Source organism: Diabrotica virgifera, chromosome 3 (assembly GCF_917563875.1).
Source record: "Diabrotica virgifera virgifera chromosome 3, PGI_DIABVI_V3a".
Taxonomy (NCBI): domain Eukaryota; kingdom Metazoa; phylum Arthropoda; class Insecta; order Coleoptera; family Chrysomelidae; genus Diabrotica; species Diabrotica virgifera.
In genome coordinates, this window is record NC_065445.1 from 107156673 (window position 1) to 107183087 (window position 26415).

The window sequence follows — 26415 nt, forward strand, 5'->3', positions numbered from 1 at the left end:
TAAGCTGAATACGCCGAAATAATGTAAAGGCTGAACTCTAGAGTTTCATGGGGGCTTTTTTGTAAACATAGCATTATAAGAAATATTTGAAAAATCGATTTTTGATATTTTATGGTATCTATTTGACTATTTGATTGACTCTTAAAATATTATGGTCAAGAGTCCTTTATGTTAAACACGTGAGAAAGTGTTTTCAAAATTTTCAGTGCATTTTATACGAAAAAAAAAAAAATTGAAAAAATTAGTATTTGATTTTTTACAGCATCTACAAACAACCATCTAGTATCTTTACCTAATTCAGAGCAGCAGCACTTCGTGTTAAATTCGCAAAACATTTTTTTTCTGATTTTGTTAGGTTTTCTGAAAAAAAAAACGCGAAAAAATGAGTTTTTTTATTTTTAAAGCTACTTTTCACCAATTTTAAAAACCTGAAAAAATTCAAGGTAAAATATTGTGCAAAAATACACATTATAATTTATTTTCGTGAGAACGAGTTTCTTAGTTTTTTATAGACTCATTTAAAATTTTCAAATCGTTCTAAAAATTCGAATTTCCCGCTAAAAGTAAAAAACTGTTCGACATATCCTTGTCATACTTGGCAGCAAGTGTAGGTACTATACACCCTACTAAATTATGTTAAACAAATGTTTCAGGCTACTACCAGAGGCGTACGACAGGGGAGAATGATTGGTTGACCCTTCCTAAATTCTACGTCACTGGCGGAATTGCTATTTTAGTGCAATTTTTCGATTCTCCAATACTTTGTATGAAAATAATATATTCTTAATTCGTAACGATAAAATCGTTAGTTTTCGAGATATCTGAAGTTAAAATGAAACGCAGAGTTTTTTTGAGTAATGCATTATATCCCTTCGGTTTTAACTTCAAAAATCTCTTAAACTAATGATTTTATCGTTAAGAATGAAGAATATATTATTTACATAGAAGGTATTGAACAATCTAAAAATTATGCTAAATGCGCAAAATTTTTTTTCTGATTTTTAATACTGGATTTTCTTCAAAAAATACCCGAAAAAAGCGAAAAAATGCGGTTTTTCATTTCTAAAGGTACGTTTCACCAATTTTAAAAATCTGAAAAATTTCAGGGTGAAAGATTGTGCAAAAATACACATTATAATTGATTTTCGTAAAAACGAGTGTCTTAGTTTTTTTTTCAGACTTATTTAAAAGTTTAAAATTGTTCTAAAAATTCGAATTTCCCGCCAAAAATTAAAAAAAAAATTTTTTCATATAGATCTTTTTTAAACTTACAAATTTTTTAAATAAAGTTTTTGGCTAGCTCTCGATGCGGCTGAGATAAAAAATAAAAACATAAAAAGCTTAATTAGGCTCTAGGGGGGTCACGTGACCACCTAGGGGGTTAAAAATTTCAGAAAGTGATATCCTCTATATGTGCTAAAAAGTGGCCTATATGGAATTCGAATCGGCTTGGGGGCACTTTTCACCATCTTACCCGGCTAGGCCCTTTGAAACAGACAATATCTTTTAATTTGCGGTAGCGCAAAATACTCAAAATATGGTAAAATTCACAAATTAGCACTTTAAAAGAAGTTGTGGTCTAGTATGTTGTGTTGGGTGTTAATAGCACTACAATCCATTTTTTTTCTTTTACTTTACACTCCATTTAATTGGAATACAATTATTATAGTGTGTCTAAAGTTATAAAGGATATAAATAAAACATCTTATAATTTTAATAACATGTTTAATTGAAACAAAAAAGAAACCAAATTGTAGCCAAACAATGTCAACAAATTAAATGAAATTTTGACTTTAGAAAGAGTCTTTTATTCACTATTTCTGAGTGGGTACGTTGAAGCTGCGCTTGCTGTCAAACTTTGACATCAAAACTCTGGATGCTACGGCAGATCTTATGAAACCATCTCATTACTTAACACCGACGACTTTTTTAGATGCTTCGGTCACTAACTTGACGCAGCGTTCCACGGCTTGAGTATCTTCTTCTTCTTGATGTGCCTATCCGTGACGAATGTTGGCGATCATCATGGCAATCTTCACCTTATCTGCAGCAACGCGGAAAAGCTGCACAGATGTTCTGTTGAACCAGGTTCTGAGGTTTTTTAACCAGGATGTTCTTCTTCTTCCTGGACCTCGCTTTCCAAATATTTTTCCTTGCAGGATGGCTTGTAGGAGGGCATATCTTGATTCATTTCGCATAATTTCAAAACTTTCAAAATTTGATGGTGGTTAGTATTTCCCGGTTCTTCCCCATTCTTCTAAGAACCTCCTCATTTGTGACCCTATCAGTCCATGGGATTTTAAGAATTCTCCGATATAGCCACATCTCAAATGCTTCCAACTTTCGGCACATATCCTCGTTCAAGGTACATGATTCAACACCATAAAAAAGGACAGAGAAGACGTAACAGCTCAGCATTCTTACTTTTATACCAAGAGAAAGGTTGTGGCTCTTGAAAAACGCACCCATACGGTTGAAGATTGATCTAGCTTTTCCGATGCGCGCTCTTATTTCTTGGTTATTGGTCCATTCTTCATTTATTATGGTGCCGAGGTAGTTGTAGTGCCTCACTCTTTCTACAGGGGTTTGGTTGATATAGAGTTGACCTTCTGTTATCTTTTTCTTGCTGACGATCATAAGCTTTGTTTTCTTTACGTTTATATTAAGTCCATATTGCTGACTGTAATACGTGATTTTGTCCATGAGTACTTGTAGGTCTTCTAGGTTGTCCGCAAATACTATGGTGTCATCTGCATACCTGATATTATTTAGCTGGTACCCGTTTAGTAGAATACCTTTTTCAGTTTCGTGCAAAGCTTCGATAAATATTCTTTCAGAGTAAAGATTGAAAATTAGGGGGGACAAAATGCAACCTTGCCTCACTCCACGCATGATTTTGACATATTCGGTGAGTTCACCGTCACCTCTGAGGTTTGCAGTCTGATTCCAGTAAAGGTTTCTAATTATTTTCAGATCTTGGTTGTTAATTCCTGCTTCTTTTAGTATTTGCATCATCTTGGCGTGTTGTACTCGATCAAACGCCTTCTCGTAATCATCCAGACATGCGTATACGTCGCAGTTTACGTCTCTGCATCTCTTGAATAAGACTTGTATTGAAAACAAAGCCTCTCTCGTATCAACAGTATTTATGAACCCGAACTGGTTGGGCGAAATTTGACTTTCACATAGCTTGTAAATTCTCGTATGGATTACCTTTAGGAACAATTTTAGGAGAAGACTCATCAGGCTTATCGTACGGTATTCTTCGCACTTTTTGGCTCCTGGTTTTTTTGGAAGTGCAATAAACTCAGACTTCAGCCATTCTGTTGGTATTTGTCCAGAGTTGTATATGTTGTTGAATATCTTTGTGATTATTGCTATTGATTCGTTGTCCATCAGTTTGAGTAGTTCTGCTTGTATATTATCGGGACCTGCTGCTTTGCCATTCTTTAGCTGTGTTATGGCAGAATAAACTTCCTGCTGTAATATTCTTGGTCCATCATTTACCTCTTCTTCTAGCTCAAAGGTGTTATCTCTTTGGTCTTCAAACAGTTTTTCTAGATATTCTTTCCACGTTCTAATTTTACTCTGTTTATCTAAGATGATGTTTCCGTCAGAATCAGTTAGATTTCCTCCCTGTCTCCGTCTTAGTCCACCTGTGAGTTCTTTAACTTTCCTATGTACATTATGACTATCGTACTTTGTAGAATCTCAATTTCTTGGCATCTCTCCATTGCTTCTTTTTATTTCGCTTCTCTAATTTTCCTTCTTATTGATTGTTTTGTATGTGCCGGGGTCATTTTTGGCATTTATTCTTTCGTCCATTAGTTTCAGGATCTCATCTGTCATCCATGATTTCTTCTTGGTTAATTTATCTGCCTTTAAGTGTCTATCCTTTACATTTTGAACTATTTCGGTCATCTGTTTGATCATTTGTTCTTCGTTCGATGCGTCTCTAATTGCAGTCACTTGCTCGTTTAACGTGGCTTGGACCCTCATTTTCGTGTCAGGGTCTTTTAGCATACATAGGTCGTATGATTGTGATTTCTTTTTCTGCACTATTTTGAGTTTGACGCGAAATACTCCCACCAGTGGAACGTGGTCCGTCTCTAAGTCTGCTCCAGGATAAGTTTTGACAGATGTAAAGTTGTTTCGGAATCTTTTGTTTACTAAAATGTAATCTATTTGATTTCTAATAATTCTCCCGGGTTTGTCTTGAGGGGATTTCCATGTGTACAGCTTTCGAGGTGATAATTAGAAAAATGTGTTAGTGACAACGAGTTCTGAGTCTTCTGCGAAATTTTCTAGGAGGTCTCCTCTGTCGTTTCTGACTCCAAGTCCATGTGCGCCGATGTACTGCGTCTTATCTCCAGCTCCAATCTTGGCATTAAAGTCTCCCATAATGATAAGAACTTCCTGTCGTGGAATTTTCTGTATAATTCTGTTGATATTCTCATAAAACTCAATAGCTTCTTCCTCTTCTTTGTCTGCAGTGGGAGCATAAACTTGAATAATATTTATATTGACGGGGTTGGCTTGTACTTGTAGTAACATCACTCTCTCTGATATTGGCGTAAAGTTAGTAACGCTTGAGTATGACATGGAAATTTTTCAAAGTTCCAATCCTCGGGTGTTTCACCAGCAGTGATTTTAGCCCAAACTTCATCATCAGAGACTCTCCGTAACAGTGATGGTGGTGTAATTTCAGTGGTGTTCCAATCAATTAATTCAGTAGAGTCAGTCGCATGACAGTTGATTTTTGGAGGTCGAAAAACCATAATTGTTTCTGTTTCTGTAGCTAACATCCTTTCTTTGATTACTCTTCGGAATCCTAATTCTCTTATGTGCTTCCTTTCATCCACTATCATCCTCAGTAGCAAATTTTCTGGGTGGAAAAAAATGCATTTCTTTCGATTACAGGATCAATTTCTTTATTCAAATTCTCTGGTAGAAATCGGGTTGATTTGATAGGCTCAAACACGTGTTCAGGTTCATCTGTTATGTATTTGCTGTACTTTATTTTGAACCATACAGGCATGTATGATTTAAGAATGAAGGATACTAACAATTTATGTTCAACTGAAGGCGTTTCCACACTTACATACAGTCTCAAAACTCTGTTAGCAGTAGTCAACCATCGAGAGTGGGAAAGTGGACCCGGTTCTCGAACAGATAAGTCCGCAGGGCAGCTGCCTGACTTTATCGCACAACTTATGTCTAGAAGATGGTTAGGAACCTCCTAGTGGTTAGGAACGAGATGGTTTCATAAGATCTGCCGTAGCATCCAGAGCTTCGATGCCAAAGTTTGACAGCAAGCGCAGCTTCAACGTACCCACTCAGAAATAGTGAGTAAAAGACTCTTTCTAAAGTCAAAATTTCATTTAATTTGTTGACATTTTTAGGCTACAATTTGGTTTCTTTTTTGTTTCAATTAAACATGTTATTAAAATTATAAGATGTTTTATTTATATCCTTTATAACTTTAAACACACTATAATAATTCTATTCCAATTAAATGGGGTGTAAAGTAAAAGAACAAAAAATGGATTATGCTATTGGGTGTTAATCTGGAGGGCTTTTCATCGATTGTTATTTGTTTCGAGCTTCTGTCATGTGTCACATAATATTAATATATCTACGTCATACGTCTTTGGTTTGTATTATGGTGGATACAGGATACCAATAACGTATGAAGTAGATATATTACTATTATGTGACACATGACAGAAGCTCGAAACAAATGACTGTGAATGAAAAGCCCTATATGTTATGCATAAATTATAATTACTAATAAATTGAATAATTATTTAATTAAAAATAAGTAACTTTGCGAAGGTTTATTAATGAGAGTTATCTCACCCCTTTTTCCTTATCTAAGCACTTCTTGGGCTCGTATTGTTACGCGCGCTATGGTACCAAATTCAAAAATAGGGAAAAATAAAAAAAAATCATTTTTTAAAAGTTTGCGTCATTTTTTTTTTGTCGGACACATACTTTTTTTAATAAGCATGTTTTATTTGAAAGTTAAAAAAAATTAAAATTATGACTTTTGTAATCGCAAAACATAATCTGCCATAATTAACATATTATTTACGTTGTTGGACTAAAGAAACGAGGCTGTAAATTTGTCGGACAACAGATCGACAAGCTTTTGTAATTAATTATAAGTACTTTAAAATTGGAGATTAAGAGTTTTGTAAAAACAAAACTGTACCGCGCTAGCGTGACATCTTTAGGGTGTCGGACTCGACGATCGCCCCCTCTTTTTTGTCAGACAAAAATAATTTATTTTATTTTAACGTATAATCTTTTGATTACAATTAAAAATTATAGTTTTGTAATAAAGCATAATCGCGCTAGAGCTACAGGTTTAGGTGTTATGAGTGCGGAAACACGCCCAACCTGCACTCTGAAAATTTTCAGAAAGTGGCAGACTCGCTCAAATAAAGCAGTTAAAACCATTTTTAAGACTTTTGTAATCATCTTCAAAAAAGGACGGTATACTGGGGACTATTAGTACAGAAACATACACCGAAATTGATCCAACGGGCGTAACTTTAAATGGATTAGTGATTTAAAGAGCAAGCATGCCTCCCTAAACTGTTAACACGTTGATGGACAGCGTCAAATATATAAACAAGTGTTTTGACACTATAATATGACTGTATGTTGCAAAGTAGAATAGGAAAATTGCTGAATTTCTTTTAGCGCTTATAGTTAATTGAAACAATGAGTTTTTTTAACATTTCATATAAACATGTGGACTACGACCATAAACATCGTGTCACATTTCATATGCATCTGTAGATGTAATGTGACATTTTTTGACATCGATTTTTTGTCACAACTCGTTATTTTCAAAATGTCTATAGACTTTGTGTCACATTATATCAATGGAAATTAGACGTCTGTAGACGTTCTGTCCATCAACGTGTTAAGTTATCTTTTGTAGATATATCTTTATCTTTTACATTCCAATGTTCACTATTACATCAGCTCATAATAATGAGCTAATAAGCAGGGTTATTATTAGGCTGTTGAAAAAGTTTTGCGGTTCAATAAGAAAAACACAATTTTATGGTTTGAAATACACTTTATTATTCAGTATAGTCTCCCTGAATAATACTCCATCGCTCCATCGCGAAATGAAAATCTGTAAGGGTTGCAAAATACGCTTTCACGGCTGTTAAGGCCTCATCATTTGATAAAAAACGCTTTCACCGCATGAATTTTTTTAGGTACTAAATACTTCAGTCAAAATATTGCTTACACTGCCCAATGAGATACCTAGGGCTTCTGCTAAATCTCTTTCAGTCACTCGACCATTTTCCGATACCATATCCTGTATTTGTTACAATTTCTGGGGTTGTTGCTGTTTTTGGACGTCCTTTTCAAGGCTTGTACGACCTTGTTTAAATTCAGCCACCAATCTTCCTACTGTACTAATTGAAGGCCTTCCAAAAATAAAAATTGAATCACTGCACGATACTTGATTCCATCCATTGTAAGAAAAAATACTGTGACACGTCGACACTAAATGGCTTGTAAACAAAAAATGAATTCACAGTTTAAAATGAAACTTATGAAGCATATCTAATCAAATAGCAGTAATACTATTTGATAATATGATCAGTAGATACTTCCATAATATGACATTCTCTCAGCTCTACAAAATCAGTGTTGAATTAGTAACGCAGTGGCTATGTTACTGGTATAACAAGCTGTAGGGCACGGGTTCGAATCCCGTCACTAAATTTTTCGATTTCTAATTAGTAATTTAACTGAGCCGCCACTGTGCTTTGGAGTGCACGTTAAGCCGACTACTTATGTGGTCGTTACGTCATGTTAGGGGCGCATGCGCGATCTGAAAACCCTAACACTGGACCTTAGCCAGAAGGTTACACGAACTTAATGACTTTAGTGTTAAATTAAACTCTACTATCTAAAACTCTACTTAAATCTCTAGATAAAACACAATATATTTGTGTACTTACAGGTATACTGGATGGCTTTGAAACCAGTTCAGCTACGGTGTAAGTACCACTCTCTCCTCCTGGTTTAGGACTCTGAAAGAATATGTTAAAATATAAAATGAAAATGTATACCATTACGGCAATACAATAAGGCAAAACAATCTTACTTTTCAATTAGAATACGGAGTGCAATCCAGCTCTCTGAATCGCGATTTTCAATTCTTATTGAAATCTCATCGGAGAGAGCGCCGGCTTGTTCTCCATATCCTAACTGACCAGCACCGAGAGCTTTTCCCACACATTGCAACCCAAACAAATAGGGTAGGTGACTAGCGTCATCTGGCAATTGAAAGATGAAGTTTTCCAATCCTCATAGCAACATTAATAATATTGAAAATATTAAAAATATCACTAAAAGGCACCTCCAAGGCTTCTACAATTTGCAAGCCAAATGGATGCTGCAGTGAAGACTAAGGGAAGGAATTCTACACTATGCAATTCACATCCCCGTCTGCAGCTTGGTAAAGTTCCAACGGAAAATGCACCTAGTTACTCTACGGAGTAATACGAATATAAAATAAAAATGTATACCATTTTTATTCAGTTGCAATGCGAAGGCAAAACAATCTTACTTTTCAATTAGAATACGGAGTGCAATCCAGCTCTTTGAATCGCGATTTTCGATTCTTATTGGAATCTCATCGGAGAGAGCGCAGGCTTGTTCTCCATATCCTAACTGACCAGCACCGAGAAACAAATAGGGTAGGTGACTAGCGTCATCTGGCAATTGAAAGATGAAATTTTTCAATCCTCATAGCAACATTAATAATATTGAAAATATTCAATTGCCAGATGATGCTAGTCACCTACCCTATTTGTTTCGGTTGCAATGTGTGGGAAAAGCTCTCGGTGCTGGTCAGTTAGGATATGGAGAACAAGCCTGCGCTCTCTCCGATGAGATTCCAATAAGAATCGAAAATCGCGATTCAGAGAGCTGGATTGCACTCCGTATTCTAATTGAAAAGTAAGATTGTTTTGCCTTCGCATTGCAACTGAATAAAAATGGTATACATTTTTATTTTTTATTTTATATTCGTAGAGTAACTAGGTGCATTTTCCGTTGGAACTTTACCAAGCTGCAGACGGGGATGTGAATTGCATAGTGTAGAATTCCTTCCCTTAGTCTTCACTGCAGCATCCATTTGGCTTGCAAATTGTAGAAGCCTTGGAGGTGTCACCAGGAAAATGTACCAATAAGTTTTTCAATTTAAAAATCTTTTAGTAATATTTTTAATATTTTCAATATTATTAATGTTGCTATGAGGATTGAAAAACTTCATCTTTTTTATCGTTAAAATATAAGTTTATGAAACTGAACATGGCGAACAGAGCAGCAGGATGTCTCACAACACAATCTGGAGAAACAAATACCTCACAACGGAAACGAAAACCACGATATATAAATCAACAATAAGACCGATAATGACGTATACAGCGGAAACAAGAGCAGATACGGCGAAAACACAAAGACTGCTGGAAACAGCAGAAATGAAAGAAAAAATAACAAACCAAACTTCTAAGAGACAGAGCAAGAAGTGAGGAAATACGAGCGAGATGTGGTATAAACGAAATAAACATGTGGACCAAAAGAAGAAAAATATAATGGAATCAACACATAGAAAGAATGACAGAAAATAGAATAGTACGAATAGCAAGAGACAAATCGCCAAATGGAAGATCATTCGGACGACCGAGGAAAAGATGGTCGGACAATGTCAATTGAGGCTAAAAACCGAAGTAAAACAGGCGTTGAGCCTATTTATAAAGTAGGAAGAAGAAGAAGATATTTAACTCTGATATAGATCTATCACATAAAACAGCAATTTTTGTATATTTTTTAACTAGTTTTATACCTACTTACCAACATTCTAACTTGTCTAAAAACGTCCAATGCGGACCACAGCCTTTCACTAGCCAGGAAATCTTCTTTGATCCTGGAATGCACACCTTCCGTTCCCAATTTCTGCAATCCCGTCCATAGAGGTAATGACAATATCCTTCTACTTTGGTGATCAGTATTCAGTCCTGCTAAAACTGGTAGCGTACTCTCTCTACTTACTCCTACTTGTTTATTGCGATTAGGGTTGGTAGTGCCCCATAACCTATAAAGGGTCTATCGAAGTGTTAAGAAAAATACAAATGCAGTAGGCCCGATTATCCCTGGCAACAGGAAAATATCTGATTCGGGTAATCGAGACTTCAAACTATTAAGAATATTATAAGCTATAATATACAGTGCTAATAGTTAAAAGTGCTGGTGAGAGGAAATAAACGTGGTGAGATGACGTTACAGCGCCACTATGACCGATAATTTCAAATGGGAACTTATGGCAAGTGATATCTCGTTTGAAAGGTATTGAAAATACCTATTCAATCATACTAATTTTGTTTGGGTTTAAGTTGATTTTGATGAATAACTTCAATAAATATAAAACTGTAGTTTCGCATTTAATTAATAAAGATTCAAACGTCCGCCTATGGTTATTTGTCAAAAAAGTTGACGTTTACGTAAAAACAACTAGAGAATCGTAAAACATATCTATAGAAGTATTATTATACAAAGTGTTACACTATACGGTTCGGAGGTTTGGATGTTACCAAAGCTAATAAAAATAAACATGACGACAAGATTATTTAAGGGGCTATCCTAGTGTAAAAGTACGAAATGCATATACTTTTTTGGGAATTTCTAAAATAAAAAGTACTGTACCAATCATTGTGAAAATTTGCATGGTCATTTATTATAAAAAGAAGTACATGTAAAACAATTTTCAGTAGTAATTGCACAAGAGCTCTGAAATTATTGAATTTTTCCCGAGTGACACTTGTGACAGTTTTAATTTCACGAGCCGAAGGCGAGTGAAATTATGTCTAAAGTGTCACGAGAGCAAAAATTCTATATTAATTTCAGAGGTCGAGTGCAATTTGTTGCGATTATTTCATGAATAAAACTGTTCAAAACCAAAATTTTATTGTAATTTATTTATGTAAGTACCATTAAACACACAGTTTTTATAAATACTTGACGATTGAAAGTCATCACTTTTATAATTTTTAAAACATTAATTGTCATTAATGTCACTGAATGTATTTTTTCGTAGCAACGAAGGGCATCTGACGTAATATACTTAACGACGGGGGATTATCAAAAATTATCGATTTAATTCAGATTTCTGTAGCTTTCTATTGGTCAGAATCTCCTATGAATGAAATAATCAGTAGTAATTGCACAAGAGCTCTGAAATTATTGAATTTTCCCGAGTGACACTTTGACACTTTTAATTTCACGAGCCGAAGGCGAGTGAAATTATGTCAAAGTGTCACGAGAGCAAAAATTCTATATTAATTTCAGAGGTCGAGTGCAATTTGTTGCGATTATTTCATGAATAAAACTGTTCAAAACCAAAATTTTATTGTAATTTATTTATGTAAGTACCATTAAACACACAGTTTTTATAAATATTTGACGATTGAAAGTCATCACTTTTATAATTTTTAAAACATTAATTGTCATTAATGTCACTGAATGTATTTTTTCGTAGCTACGAAGGGCATCTGACGTAATATACTTAACAACGGAATATTATCAAAAATTATCACCTTAATTTGCATTTCTGTAGCTTTCTATTGGTCAGAATCTCCTATGAATGAAATAATCAAAAAAATATATTGAAAATTAAACGATTCATGCGCCATCTGCTGGCAACGTGAAAATAAAAACATAGCTCCACTGCTGCAGTGATAAAAGAGATCCTAAAACATAAAATTTCAAAGTTATTATTGAAATATAAGTTATTTTCTATACCATCAACTAGGGGTTTTTTGATCGGATAAAAAATGTCAATTTGGCGGTTTTTGAAACTGAAAATGTTTTAGCTAATTTAAAAAAAAAATTCAAGACTTCATTTTTCCAAATTTTAATATTTTTCAATCCTAGTTGATGATATAGGAAATATCTTATGTTTCAATAATCAGTTTGAAATTTTATGTTTTAGGATCTTTATTAGTCCCAATCACTGCAGCAGTGGGGCCATGTTTTTATTTTCACGGTGCCAGTAGATGGCGCATAAATCGTTAAATTTTTAATATTTTTTTATGAAAATTGTTTTACATGTATCTCTTTTTATAATAAATGCTCATGCAAATTTTCAAAACAATTGGTACAGTACTTTTTATTTTAGAAATTCCCAAAAAAGGTACATATATGAATTTCGTACTTTTACACTAAGAAAGCCCCTTAAGACGAAGTTATGGTAAATTAAAACTAAAATCGGTGAGAAACGAACAGATACGAAAATAAATAAAGCTAAATCATAATATAGGCGAGAAGATTGAGAAAAGACAGATGGCATGGTTCGGACAAGTTAAGAGGATGTAAGAACACACATGGCTCTGAAGAATATTATAATGGATTTCCCTTGAGAAAAGGAAGAGGCGAGGTCCTCGAAGAAAGTAATGTGACGATATCGATGAAGCAATATCAGTAAGGAACCTAGAAGAGGCAACAACCTATGACAGAAGAGCATGGAAAATGAGGACGGAGAGATAGCGACAGTCGTAGATAAATTAAATAATGGCTAATCAATGATTAAACGCATAGCTGCCAAAATATTAGGAATAAAAAGGAAAACAAATTTCCAAAACCTTTCAAAAGAGAGAAGAAATAAGTATCAAATGTTACGAAATTAATTGGAATAGAGGAAATAGGTAGGTAAAAGGAAGAAAAAAATAACTGAAGCACTATAATAAACAGGCCCACGTTAATAAAAGTGAATGAAGCAATAAAACGCAATAATGGTAAATAAACTTAAAATGATCTAATGAAACTAAAAGTACTAGATACTATAAAGATAAAAGTTTATTATGAATCTGAATCGTTCATAACGAAAATTTGGCTTTGTTTTAGTGTAAAACGTAATCACATTCTCTTGTTTTGTTTTTATTTTTTAATAACATCCAAATTTGCAAGGTTTTAAAATCTTGTACTAAAAGAAGAACCAGATCCGTATGGCAACAGGGCTGAGATACTAACAGCTCAGGCTTATATGATACACAACGTTCGGTAAGGGCTCATTTCGCACCAAGCGAGTCCAGTCCAGTTATGTCCAATCCAGTCAGACGCTCGACGATTCGTTTAGTTGCCTTAAAGATTCCGAAACAGCTTTACATCTGTCAAGACTTATCCTGGAGCAGACTTAGAGACGGACCACGTTCCACTGGTGCGAGTATTTCGCGTCAAACTCAAAATAGCGCAGAAAAAGAAATCACAATCATACGACCTACGTATGCTAAAAGACCCTGACACGAAAATGAGGGTCCAAGCCACGTTAAACGAGCAAGTGACTGCAATTAGAGACGCATCGAACGAAGAACAAATGATCAAACAGATGACCGAAATAGTTCAAAATGTAAAGGATAGACACTCAAAGGCAGATAAATTAACCAAGAAGAAATCATGGATGACAGATGAGATCCTGAAACTAATGGACGAAAGAAGAAATGCAAAATATGACCCCGACACATACAAAACAATCAATATATCAATAAGAAGGAAAATTAGAGAAGCGAAAGAAAAAGAAGCAATGGAGAGATGCCAAGAAATTGAGATTCTACAATCAAAGTACGATAGTCACAATGTACATAGGAAAGTTAAAGAACTCACAGGTGGACTAAGACGGAGACAGAGAGGAAATCTAACTGATTCTGACGGAAATATCATCTTAGATAAACAGAGTAAAATTAGAACGTGGAAAGAATATCTAGAAAAACTATTTGAAGACCAAAGAGATAACACCTTTGAGCTAGAAGAAGAGGTAAATGATGGACCAAGAATATTACAGCAGGAAGTTTATTCTGCCATAACACAGCTAAAGGATGGCAAAGCCGCAGGTCCCGATAATATACAAGCAGAACTACTCAAACTGATGGACAACGAATCAATAGCAATAATCACAAAGATATTCAACAACATATACAACTCTGGACAAATACCAACAGAATGGCTGAAGTCTGAGTTTATTGCACTTCCAAAAAAACCAGAAGCCAAAAAGTGCGAAGAATACCGTACGATAAGCCTGATGAGTCATCTCCTAAAATTGTTCCTAAAGGTAATCCATACGAGAATTTACAAGCTATGTGAAAGTCAAATTTCGCCCAACCAGTTCGGGTTCATAAATGCTGTTGGTACGAGAGAGGCTTTGTTTTCAATACAAGTCTTATTCAAGAGATGCAGAGACGTAAATTGCGACGTATACGCATGTCTGGTTGATTACGAGAAGGCGTTTGATCGAGTACAACACGCCAAGATGATGCAAATACTAAAAGAAGCAGGAATTAACAACCAAGATCTGAAAATAATTAGAAACCTTTACTAGAATCAGACTGCAAATCTCAGAGTTGACGATGAACTCACCGAATATGTCAAAATCATGCGTGGAGTGAGGCAAGGCTGCATTTTGTCCCCCCTAATTTTAAATCTTTACTCTGAAAAAATATTTATCGAAGCTTTGCACGAAACTGAAAAAGGTACTACTCTACTCTACTAAACGGGTACCGGCTAAATAATATCAGGTATGCAGATGACACCATAGTATTTGAGGACAACCTAGAAGACCTACAAGTCCTCATGGACAAAATCACGTATTGCAGTCAACAATATGGACTGAATATAAACGTAAAGAAAACAAAGCTTATGATCGTCAGCAAGAAAAAGATAACAGAAGGTCAACTCTATATCAACCAAACCCCTGTAGAAAGAGTGAGGCACTACAAATACCTCGGCACCATAATAAATGAAGAATGGACCAATAACCAAGAAATAAGAGCGCGCATCGGAAAAGCTAGATCAATCTTCAACCGTATGGGTGCGTTTTTCAAGAGCTACAACCTTTCTCTTGGTATAAAAGTAAGAATGCTGAGCTGTTACGTCTTCTCTGTCCTTTTTTATGGTGTTGAATCATGGACCTTGAACGAGGATATGTGCTGAAAATTGGAAGCATTTGAGATGTGGCTATATCGGAGAATTCTTAAAATCCCAATGGACTGATCGGGTCACAAATGAGGAGGTTCTTAGAAGAATGGGGAAGAACCGAGAAGTACTAACCACCATCAAATCTCGAAAGTTGGAATACGTTGGACACATTATGCGAAATGAATCCAGATATGCCCTCCTACAAGCCATCCTACAAGGAAAAATATTTGGAAAGCGAGGTCCAGGAAGAAGAAGAACATCCTGGTTAAAGAACCTCAGAACCTGGTTCAACACAACACCTGTGCAGCTTTTCCGCGTTGCTGCAGATAAAGTGAAGATTGCCATGATGATCGCCAACATTCGTCACGGATAGGCACATCAAGAAGAAGAACACGAAAGTAAAGCAAATGCGTCTATTTAATTTCACACTGACCCGTTCACATCCAGTCGAGTCGAGTCGCGTCGAGTAAAGACTCTTCATGATTCGACAGATCGAATTTTTATATCAGTCTTGTTCAGTCAATGTACGGTGTTCAAATTTAAAAATGGATATTGAAAAACTGATATTATTAACTCGAGAATATAAATCTATGCTCATTCGATAACAGTTAAACCTTAGTTTCTTTAGCTAATTCGAAAATACTTTAAGTAAAACTTTTTAGGATTATCTATGTCCGTCCCACCTTGACTTTACAGTATAGGGAACATAGGCAATGAGAGTTTTTAGCGCGGTGATGCCGATTTTATTAAAAATAATTTGTAATCGAACATTAGAGAGATTAAATTAAAACTGTTTTAGAAAGACAATCTACAATTTTAGAATTCGTATGCGTTTAAGTTTATTTGATATACTATAGTTATTACGCATATGAATCCTAAAATTGTAGAATTCCTTTCTAAAACAGTTTTAATTTAATCTCTCTAATGTTCGAATATAAATTCTTTTTGATAAAATCGGCATCACCGCGCTAAAAACTCTCATAAGGACTGCATTGTATATGTTCCGTATACTGTAAAGTCAAGGTGGATCGGACTATAGTAAATCAGTAAACATTACTGATATAAATAAGTCAGATTAAATAAATTATTAAAAGAATTTTTTACTAAGCAACAACATTTTTGTTTAATTCATTAATCTTTTTTGTATTTTGACAACGGCATCCGATTTGGACGTCGTCGAAACGTTAATAAAATCATTTTTTTAATAAAATTGTGGCTTATTTCCCATCAAAACTAGTTAATTACAAAAATGTCACAAGAAAATAGCTTCAGAACAACAATGACTGAAGGAACCAAAAACAGATCTTCTAGTATTTATCGGATGAATCCAATAGTTTTCCTCATTGCCTCATTCTCCTTCTTTGAAGGTGAAGTAGCATTAGGTACTCTTTGAACAATTACATGCATTTTTAACCATATGTGTCTCTACACTGACGACTCCACAAGACGCATTCAGTGTGAAAGTTAATGACTGACTTGATTTGACTGGACTTGACTCAACAGGACTGGACTCGCTTGGTGCGAAATAAGCCTAGTAATCCTAGATTTGGATCTATAGATCTCTCAAGACGAGATTTCATAGTGATAAGAAAACTTCGCCTAAGTCGTTCAAAACTAACCCATGGCTACTAAACACATTCTCACGGAATACCACCAATATTCAGCAAGAAGACATGAACTTCGACATTATATCGATTTAAACATGAACTTTGAGATATTCTATACAATTCAGATCAACCAAACTATGTACTACATTTATATTTAAAGATTGGCACTAATATCAAATTGTAATAATTCATATAGTATACATATTTTACTTTGTAACATATTGTAACATCAAACCGTTTGATCACAATAAGGACCAAAAACTAAATTTTCCAAAAGGATACAATCATAGGCAGTCCTGGAATTCCCAACCAACTTCCTAAAGTTAAAGTCAAGCTGTCAGCTATTGGAGGAACCTAAAATATTCAAATTTAATTCAACCTGATATCTTCTTTTCAAAAGTTTAAAACAAAGTTTCAAAATAAGATAAGATTAAATTGAAAACTATGTTCTTTATAAAATATGATGCACGCATGATTTTTTTTTCATTCCGCCGAAAGTCATACATTTCTATAACCTGTTTTCAAACTAGGAGGAGAAACTCAAAAGACAGATTCACACCCAATAATGTCACTAAAAATATAAAAATAACACAAAAAAATCGCCGATAAAACTTAATTAACCTCTGAAGTATCAAAATTTCGTAAATGTCAATAGTGTCAAAATATTATAATGTAGTGGAGTAAACTTGCCTGCGGTTGGACCAATTACAAACAAGCTTTACGGTGCGGTAAATTTGAATTACTTCTCCTAGTTTAAAAACAAGATATTATATATTTTAAACGTTTTACGTTTATTTAGCAAGTTACACAACACAATAGTACATTATAAATAGAGGAACTTTTAAATTCTTATCACTTTTAACTTTTTAGCTTTCATATTTTGTATTGTTTGTCCGTAGCACTTCCGTTGTTATTATTTCGTATCTTGAAAATAAATTAATTTTTAAAAACTTCTAGAAATTCAAAGTTATAATTAGCATTATTATTATTCACAAATTATTATAATTTTCGAATGTTTCATTATTATTCATTTTTACTTTATCGCAGCAGTTAATGACATGATAAACATAATATATCTGGAAAAACCGGTAAAATACAAGGAAAACTTACTTACCAGCAATTTTGTTGCTGGAATCAAACCTTATGATTCCATATATATTAATAATATAGGTATGCAAAGTCTGCAGCTAGTGTTCTACTTTTTTATAAACAAAATGGCGCACCCAAATCGTCTTTTTTCAATTATTGCTTTAGAACTCCAAAGATTTTAACTTTCCAATTATGGTTATTACAGCGACCGTAAATTGTTAATTAACAATTTAATTGTTGCTAAACTGTTTATTCAATTTCCATCGGCTTCTGGAAATATAATCTATACCAAAAGGGCTTTCATGTCAACAAGTTATTTAATTATTGATATATAATTATTGATATATATACCTAAAATTTTAGTTGAACATTAAAGAATTTCTTGGAAAAACCCGCATTTTCCGAGGAAAACTTTCGTCGAAGTAAATCGGGAAAAACATGTCTCTATGCAGAATTTAATTACGGTGAATTGTTATTTGGGCGTTTTTGGTGTAAAGTTAAAATCTTTGGAGTTATAGAGCAGTAATTGAAAAAAACACGATTTGGGGGCGCCATTTTGTTAATAAAAAAAGTAGCACACTATCTGCGGACTTTGCATACCTATATTATTAATATATAGAATCACAAGATTAGATTCCAGCAATAAAATTGCTGGTAAATAACTTTTTCCAAAAATGGCCTATTCTCCGATAATCTGCCCAGACTATATACATTATTTTCGTTATAATAATGGTATTTATTATACGAAATAAAAAATGTATTAGAATTTAGTGCTTTGTTGTGGAAGATCAACTAGGCCCACTAACAGTATCAGCTATATACTGTCCGCCAAAGCACAATAACAAAACGGAACAGTTTGAAAATTTCTTTAAAACATTAGGAAATAGATTTATAGCAGGAGGAGATTTTAATTCTAAGCATACTACCTGGGGATCCAGAATTATTACCACAAATGGCAGAGAACTTCTTAAAGCTATAAACGAGACCAATGCAAATTATCTCACCACGAGGGAACCAACTTACTGGCCTACCGACAATGCAAAAATACCTGATCTACTCGACTTCTATATTGTTAAAGGAATTAATGGAATTAATGTTAAATTGGCAAAAGTAGAATCTTGTTACGATCTACCCTCTGACCACTCTAGCGTAATCGCGACATGGTATGCACAAATAACAAACAGTACTAAACAACCATCACTATACAGTAACAAAACAGACTGGAGCATTTTCAAGACTAAACTAGATGAACTAATTGACATAAACATCCCATTGAAAACTGAAAGCAAAGTGACATCTACGCAGCAGTAGAAAATCTTCAGAAATCTATCTAAGAAGCCGCTTGGTATGCTACCCCTGACTGCTACCAAACAGAATTTAAAGAGCACTGCCCAACTGTAATAAAGGAAATGATTGCTAGAAAGAGAAAAATAAAGGAGGAGTGGCGAAGAAAAAGAACACCTGAGAACAAGACGATATTAAATAAAATCACCAAGGAAATTAAACTACAATTGCATAATATCAAAAATAATAAAATACAAGAATATCTTACAGGTTTATCAGCAAACTCAGGTAGTGAATATTCCCTTTGGAAGACCACAAGAAAAATCAAAACACCCGAAACAACAAATACCAACAATTAACCAAGAGGGAAACTGGTGTAGAAATAATAAGGAAAAAGCCGAAGCATTTGCAAATCACCTCACTAATGTATCCAGCCACATCCCATGGAAGATGGTGACACAGAGGAAGAAATAAATGACTTACTGGAATCGCCCTACCAGATGGACTTACCTATACAAAAAATCACCACTAAAGAAGTTAGAAATATTATCCAGCATGAAATCAGTCCAAAAAAGCTCCAGGGTATGACCTGATCAACGGGAAAGTACTGCAGCAATTGACATGCAAAGGTCTGAAAATGATAACGCAAGTATTTAATGCAATATTTAGGCTAGGTTACTACCCAGAACAATGGAAAGTTGCTCAAATTATTCTCATACCTAAGCCGGGGAAAAATAAAACTCAGGTGACTTCATACAGATCAATAAGCCTCCTACCTGTTCTATCAAAAATCTTGGAAAAACTTCTCCTTAAACAATTATCCCCAGTTACAGAAGAAAGGAAACTAATTCCCCAACACCAATTTGGGTTCAGAATACAACACGGAACGATAGAACAGGTACATAGACTGGTAAACACATCAGAAGTGATCTAGAAAATAAAAGGTATTGTTCTGCTGCATTCCTGGACATTGGTCAGGCCTTCGACAAGGTATGGCATGCTGGTATGCTCTTTAAACTAAAGAAAAACCTTCCCCATCCTTTTTATCAAATCCTAGAGAGCTATATTTCCAACCGACATTTCCTAGTCAAGCAGGATAATGAATACACAAGCCTAAGACCAATAAAAGCCGGAGTACCACAAGGAAGTGTCTTGGGACCGATATTGTACTTGCTCTACATTGCTGACCTACCCACAAGTAACAGAACAACATGTGCAACTTTTCCTGATGACACTGCTGTACTAGCCTCTCACCATGATCCAAATACAGCATCCAGAACCCTTCAGAAAGACCTTAATAATATACAAAGATGGCTTAAAAAATGGAAGATAAAGGCGAATGAGAGTAAATCCATCCATGTAACCTTCACCATGAAAAGACAAACATGTCCATCTGTAACACTAAATGAAACGCAACTCCCACAAACCGATACTGTCAAGTACCTAGGTATCCATCTTGATAGGAGATTAACTTGGCAAAAGCACATTTTTACAAAAAGAAAACAACTAGGAATAAAATTCCGAGAAATGTACTGGATCATCGGTCGTAAATCTCAACTATCTCTTGAAAACAAACTGCTGATATATAACACTATATTAAAACCAGTGTGGACCTATGGTATCCAACTTTGGGGGACAGCCAGTCAAACTAACCTAGAAATATTGCAGAGATTCCAGAACAAAGTCCTTAGAACAATGCTGAATGCCCCTTGGTACGTGCCAAACTATGTGATAGAGCAAGACCTCAATGTGCCATCCATAAAAACAGTAATAACAGAATATTAAAAAAAATATATTCAAAGAGGCTAGAATATCATCCAAACGAGTTAGCCAGCAACCTCACTGATGACCACAATGATGTACGACGCCTGAAGAGATTCAAAGTAGTGGACCTAGCAAGAAGATTCGAATAATCTGTGATAAACTTATTTTTAACTTGTTTTAATTTAATTTAGGTAAAGAGGGTGATCACTGGATCTCCCTCTACAGGTCAAATTCTCAATTTTTGTCAAATAATTTACGTATTGTTCTTAGTTAAGGACAGATTAATATCTAAAAGATCAATAGTTAATATTTAATTTTTTTTACAATATTTATTTACATGAGTGAAACCTAAACATAACTTACCGTTCCATTACGCTGATTATAATTCGGCAAAGCCAAAGCAGCTACACTGTGTCCTCGGACATGTAGCCAAGTCCCATGCACTTTACAAAGCTCCCTAATCCTAGAAATATTATCTATATGGCCCGTTACAGGCGTGCCCGCGTCTGCAATAACTATGAGAGGCATTCGACCGGTAGCTACATCGTCGGCAAGCATTTTTTGTAGCGCCGAAACGTCCATAGTGTACTGGGAACCTAGAACAATAGTCAAATAATGAATTGAAAATGAGCGGATTTTTTTGAAGATATTCTTCTCTAGGCGCGATTCGATTGAGGGTAAAATTGTACATAAATCTGCGCGCCTACGCACACAGACAGTATGTAGTTCCTTGCTAATCTTTCAAGATAGGTATTTATGTATCTGTATCCGTGCAAATAAGTCATTAAAAGAATATATTAGTGTTTTTAGTAAATGTATTATTTATTATAATTCTTGTGTTTTTGGATTTGTGTTTCTCTGTAGTAAAATAATAACATATTATGTAGGCATAACATTTTGTGTGTTTTGTAATTAGGTCCGAAACTTAGATGTCAATTAGAAGGACTTCGCTGGTGTAGTTGGAACGGCATTAGCTCCGTGATTGGAATGACGCGGGTTCGAATCCTGGGCGATTCATACTTTTTTTTATTTTTGGTTGTTTTAATAAAATTTTTTTGAAAGTGTTGAAATAAGAAAGTTTAATTTTTAAATAGAATACAAATAACCTGTTAAGTATATTTACTTCGTTGAAATTACCTATATAATAGAAGAATATCTTCTTACGTGCGTACAAAGTACACACACATTCTTTTTTTTTAGATTGAGTAAGTATGTGGAATATTTAAAGAGGTAGAATATACCACCACTGTATTGATGATAGGTGTGCATATAATTAACCAGCATTTGTATGCAACTAGGAAATTATAAGAACGTGGTCTTCAAAGTTACTACATACAAAATCTTATCTGAAAAACTCGAGCACGAATCGAGAAAGAAATTGTGTTAGCAGATGAGACTTCTTAAAAAATGAGGCAGAGACAACTGTTCATTTAAACTGATAAATTTAAAGATGAGAGGCACACAGGAACATAGAACTATGCAACAGTAGAGAACCTGGGCCCAGTATAACAAGAGAAGAAGGTATGCATGCAGTAAAATTGATAAAAAAAATAAAAAAACTACAGATCCTGACGAGATACCAAAAGAAATTATTAATTTAATCGCAGACGTAACACCATATACCATACAGGCGTCATTCCAAAAGACTGGCTAAGTAAACGGCTTAAGTAATGAGCGGTAAGATCGTATTGCCGCGGCTGTAAATGTAAGTGCGAGTGAGATGCGCCATTGCACTGCCTGAATAGCATCTATTTCGCACTCATCATGGACGGCCAGCTAATACGTACATGGCGCTCATTATTTTTACTTAAAAATAACAGCTTAGTAATCAAATAATGACAAAAATTTCTTCAGGATTTTGTAGGGGGGCTTTAAACTTTGATTTAGTCACTTTCTGACTTTCATAGTAATAAATTTTAACCGAGTTATTAAGCCTTAAAAATCGCCATTTTTCGTTTTTTTTTCAATTTTAAAATGCTTTTACCTCGAAAACTATCAACTTTAGAGAAAAATTATAAGAGACCTTTTTTATCCAGAATAGTCCAAAAAACCTAAAATTTGTCCGGGCCAAAAATAATGATTTTTGCAATTTGATTAAAAACAATTGTCAAAAAAAATTTGGACCACTTTTCGCGTGGGCGACTTCTTGAATCTTCGGCTTGAATCTTGAATTCTGGAATGTCTCACGAATGTGATTATGCAAAAAAATCTCATGGGAGTATTTTACCCAAAGAACCCGCCGTTTTCGCCTTGTCTAAAACGTTTAATTTGATTAAGTTACATCTGTAAAGGTTGGCAACGAACTCTCATGGCATATCCTAGCTAAACAATTTGAGGCAATGGTAGAATAATTGTTACTCTGTTGAGCTATTTAGAGCAGTAGTATCAAAGATAAAGATAGCCGTAATGATAGCCAATCTTCTTAAAGGAGACGTCACTTAAAAAAGAAGAAGAAATTGATAAACAACCAGAGGAGACAACAGAAGAAGACGTAAAATTAAAAACAACGAGATTTAGGATGAACTTATGTGATCACTTGGATCAGTCCCAGACTAATCCAAACGAAAAGAACCAAACAAACAATACAGTGTGATTGATTATATAGTGTGATTAAAAAGTTATGAACCAAATAAGAAGTTGACAAAATAGATAAAACACCTAGCAGCTTTGTTATTGATCTTCTTCTTCTTCTTAGATAGAGTGAGACTCGTTAGTCTCTGGCACTTGGTCGCAAAGCCTTTGTAGCAATACCTTGTTTTTTCCTTAAACTCTAGTAAGTTCTGTAGCCTCAACGAAGGCCAACAGTTTTCTTATTGGTAGTTCTAGGATTTCTTCTGGTTCAAACCTCAGTTGACCAATGAATTCCTGCCTTACATCACTTAGCAATGGCTGCATTGCAATGGCAGAGTATGTGTATGACAGTGTCTTCTTCCATTTTGCACTTTCTGCACCATGGTTCATTCACCTTACTTAGTTTGTATAGGTGGTTTCTTAAACGGCAATTCCAATCACCATTTTAGTGACCGTTTTGATCTCTCGTTTATTGAGGTTCATAAAACTGTTCGAGAGTTTTTTATCAATATTCTTGATTACTTTTTTAGTCTGGTTTTGCCACTGAGTAGCTCTCCATTTCATAATGTTGTTCTGAAGCTATTTCCTTGTGGCATTTTTATAATTAACTATTCTAAATGGGAAATAAGCCACAACTTAACTAAAAAATGATTTTATTAACGTTTCGACGTCCAAATCGGACGTCGTTGTCAAAATGATCTCCATTTCTTTTCATGATTCCTTGTTATCGATGAAGTAAGACTTATTAATGTCCAGTTGCACCAACAAATAAACAATTGATTTTTTATTTGGATTGCCCGTTTATTTTGAAATAATAATAATTTTCAAAAAACTGTCAATTAAAAACAGAAATTTTAACGATTCTCCCGAAAAATATTAAATTTTTTACCATCAAATATACTAACAGAACACTTTTCTTTCGAAAAAGGTTAAAATATAATATTTTTTGGGAGAATCGTTAAAATTTCTGTTTTTAATTTGACAATTTTTTGACAATTATATTCTAAAATAAACGGGCAATCCAAATCAATCGTTTATTTGTTGGTGAAGCTGGACATTAGTATGGCATTTTTTGAAAATGATACCTTTTATAGTTGACGTTTGTTATTTTCCCAAAGAAACATCCTGTATATAATCAACAATAACAAATAATCTTACCAAAGTATGTATTGACCGGTACAGGCCTAACGCATGCTAACGGTAGTCCTAACTGTCTGCAAAGATGCTGTACAGTACCAAGTGGACTGGCTACGCTACTATAAACAGTCGGCAGTGAATTATTCAATGTTAAAGCTCCGTCCTCTAGATATCGGGGATATTTGCAGTGCAGCATCATGCGGGTAACTCGTACTAATCCCTCTAAATGATCTTCATGGTAAAAAGCCGAACAATCTAAAAACCTGAAAGAAACATTTTAATGATACTAGTATCGATGTATAAAGTTTAGTAGAAAACGAATGTGGTATTATGAAAATATATTTAAAACAATGTATTTATAAGAAAAAATCAATTGGATATAGGAATTGAGTCAACACTCGCAATCTTAAGTTTGTATTTTATTAGTTGTTACATAATCATGGGGCAACCGGTTTTGAGTCTTACAATTTATGACTTATCTTCAGGCCCAGTACAAAAAGTCTTCACAATACAAACTACAAGATATCAGTTACGGAAATCGTCCTACAGCTAAAGATGTACGTGGAAGACACCAGCCCTATCAAAACAGCTGACTAGTCAAATAGCTCTTAGTCTCTTAATTATTTGTTATATTGTTCAATGTGGAATTTGGTATTAATTCGTGTGTTATTAATGATGTATCTGTTTTGCAATAATTAACAGTTGTTGTTTGTCTTAGATTTTGCAGTTGTTTTTTATTTTAATGTTTAGAACATTTAATAGTTTTAAAAATGGGACATCACTCACAAAAATTCACGTGCATAAATTTTAAAACTGATTTTTGGTTGCCAAAGAGACTTTTTATTATTTTTTATGATAAAAAATTTTTATCATAAATTTTTTATCAAAATCATAAAGAAGGCGTCATCTTAAACATTACCGGAATGTGAAAGGTTAAAATTTTATAACACGTAGCATAAAGTGGGTGGTGTAACAAATCCATACAATTAATGAAACCTTTGACGTGCCAGTCATGGTTTTTATTATTAATTTAAATATTTAGTGCATGTACAAACAAATTAAAAGATAAAATAAAAAAACTTTGATTATTTTTATGTTTATTTGCGAAATTACCGAACTAAACCTTTTGAGAAGTAAACTATCATTATTTGGCACGTAGTAACTTTTTTAGTACGTAATATGTTAATGAAACATAAACAAATTGTTATTTTTTTATATATACATGCATATACAGGGTGTCCAGAAACTCTACCGTCAAACGAAGACAGGAGATTCCTCAGATAATTTTAAGACAATTTAACCCAATTCACCTAGTCCAAAAATGCTTGATAAGGGAGTTGGAGCTCGTTGAAAATGGCGTCTTGTAATTAGTTTTTCTTAAATATCTTCAGAAAGCTTATACATATTTAGAAAAACGAAAATTGGTGCGCATATTTATCTTCCAGAGATAAATTGATTCCATCCATTGCGAATTTCTAGTACCGGTCATAGGCGTCCGTTTTGGGCAGGGCAACAGTTATCTTATTGCTTAACTTTTTTGTCTTTAACTTTTAAGCACTTTTGACTCTAAATTATTAAATTGTGAGGTATTCTAGTACAAAAAGGTATTCTTGCTTTAAGTCGGTAGGACACACCGTTTTCTAGAAAAATCGATTTGAAAATTTTTTCGTTTTTTGAATTTGAAAAATAAATTGAAAAAATAAAAATGTATACCATTTTTATTCAGTTGCAATGCGAAGGCAAAACAATCTTACTTTTCAATTAGAATACGGAGCGCAGTCCAGTCCTCTGAATCGCGATTTTCGGCTCTTATTGGAGCCTCATCGGAGAGAACGTAGGCGCTGTTCTCCATATCCTAAATGACCAGCACCGAGAGTTTTTCCCACCCATTGCAACCGAAGTGAAGGTATTAGGTGACTAGCGTCATCTGGCAATTGAAAGATGAAGTAGTTTTCGATCC

General features: G+C 34.3%; 1 protein-coding gene across 1 annotated transcript in view; it reads right to left on the reverse strand.

Annotated features, from left to right (window-relative positions):
* Positions 1-26415, reverse strand: part of LOC126882016 (pyridoxal-dependent decarboxylase domain-containing protein 1) — a 102966-nt gene that overhangs the window by 36745 nt on the left and 39806 nt on the right. The window contains exons 3-7 of the mRNA XM_050646786.1: positions 24477-24718; positions 21111-21343; positions 16893-16964; positions 9895-10146; positions 7995-8066 (exon numbers count right to left, since the gene is read on the reverse strand). Coding sequence (XP_050502743.1) covers positions 7995-8066; positions 9895-10146; positions 16893-16964; positions 21111-21343; positions 24477-24718 — 871 coding nt within the window. The remainder of the gene's footprint in view (positions 1-7994; positions 8067-9894; positions 10147-16892; positions 16965-21110; positions 21344-24476; positions 24719-26415) is intronic.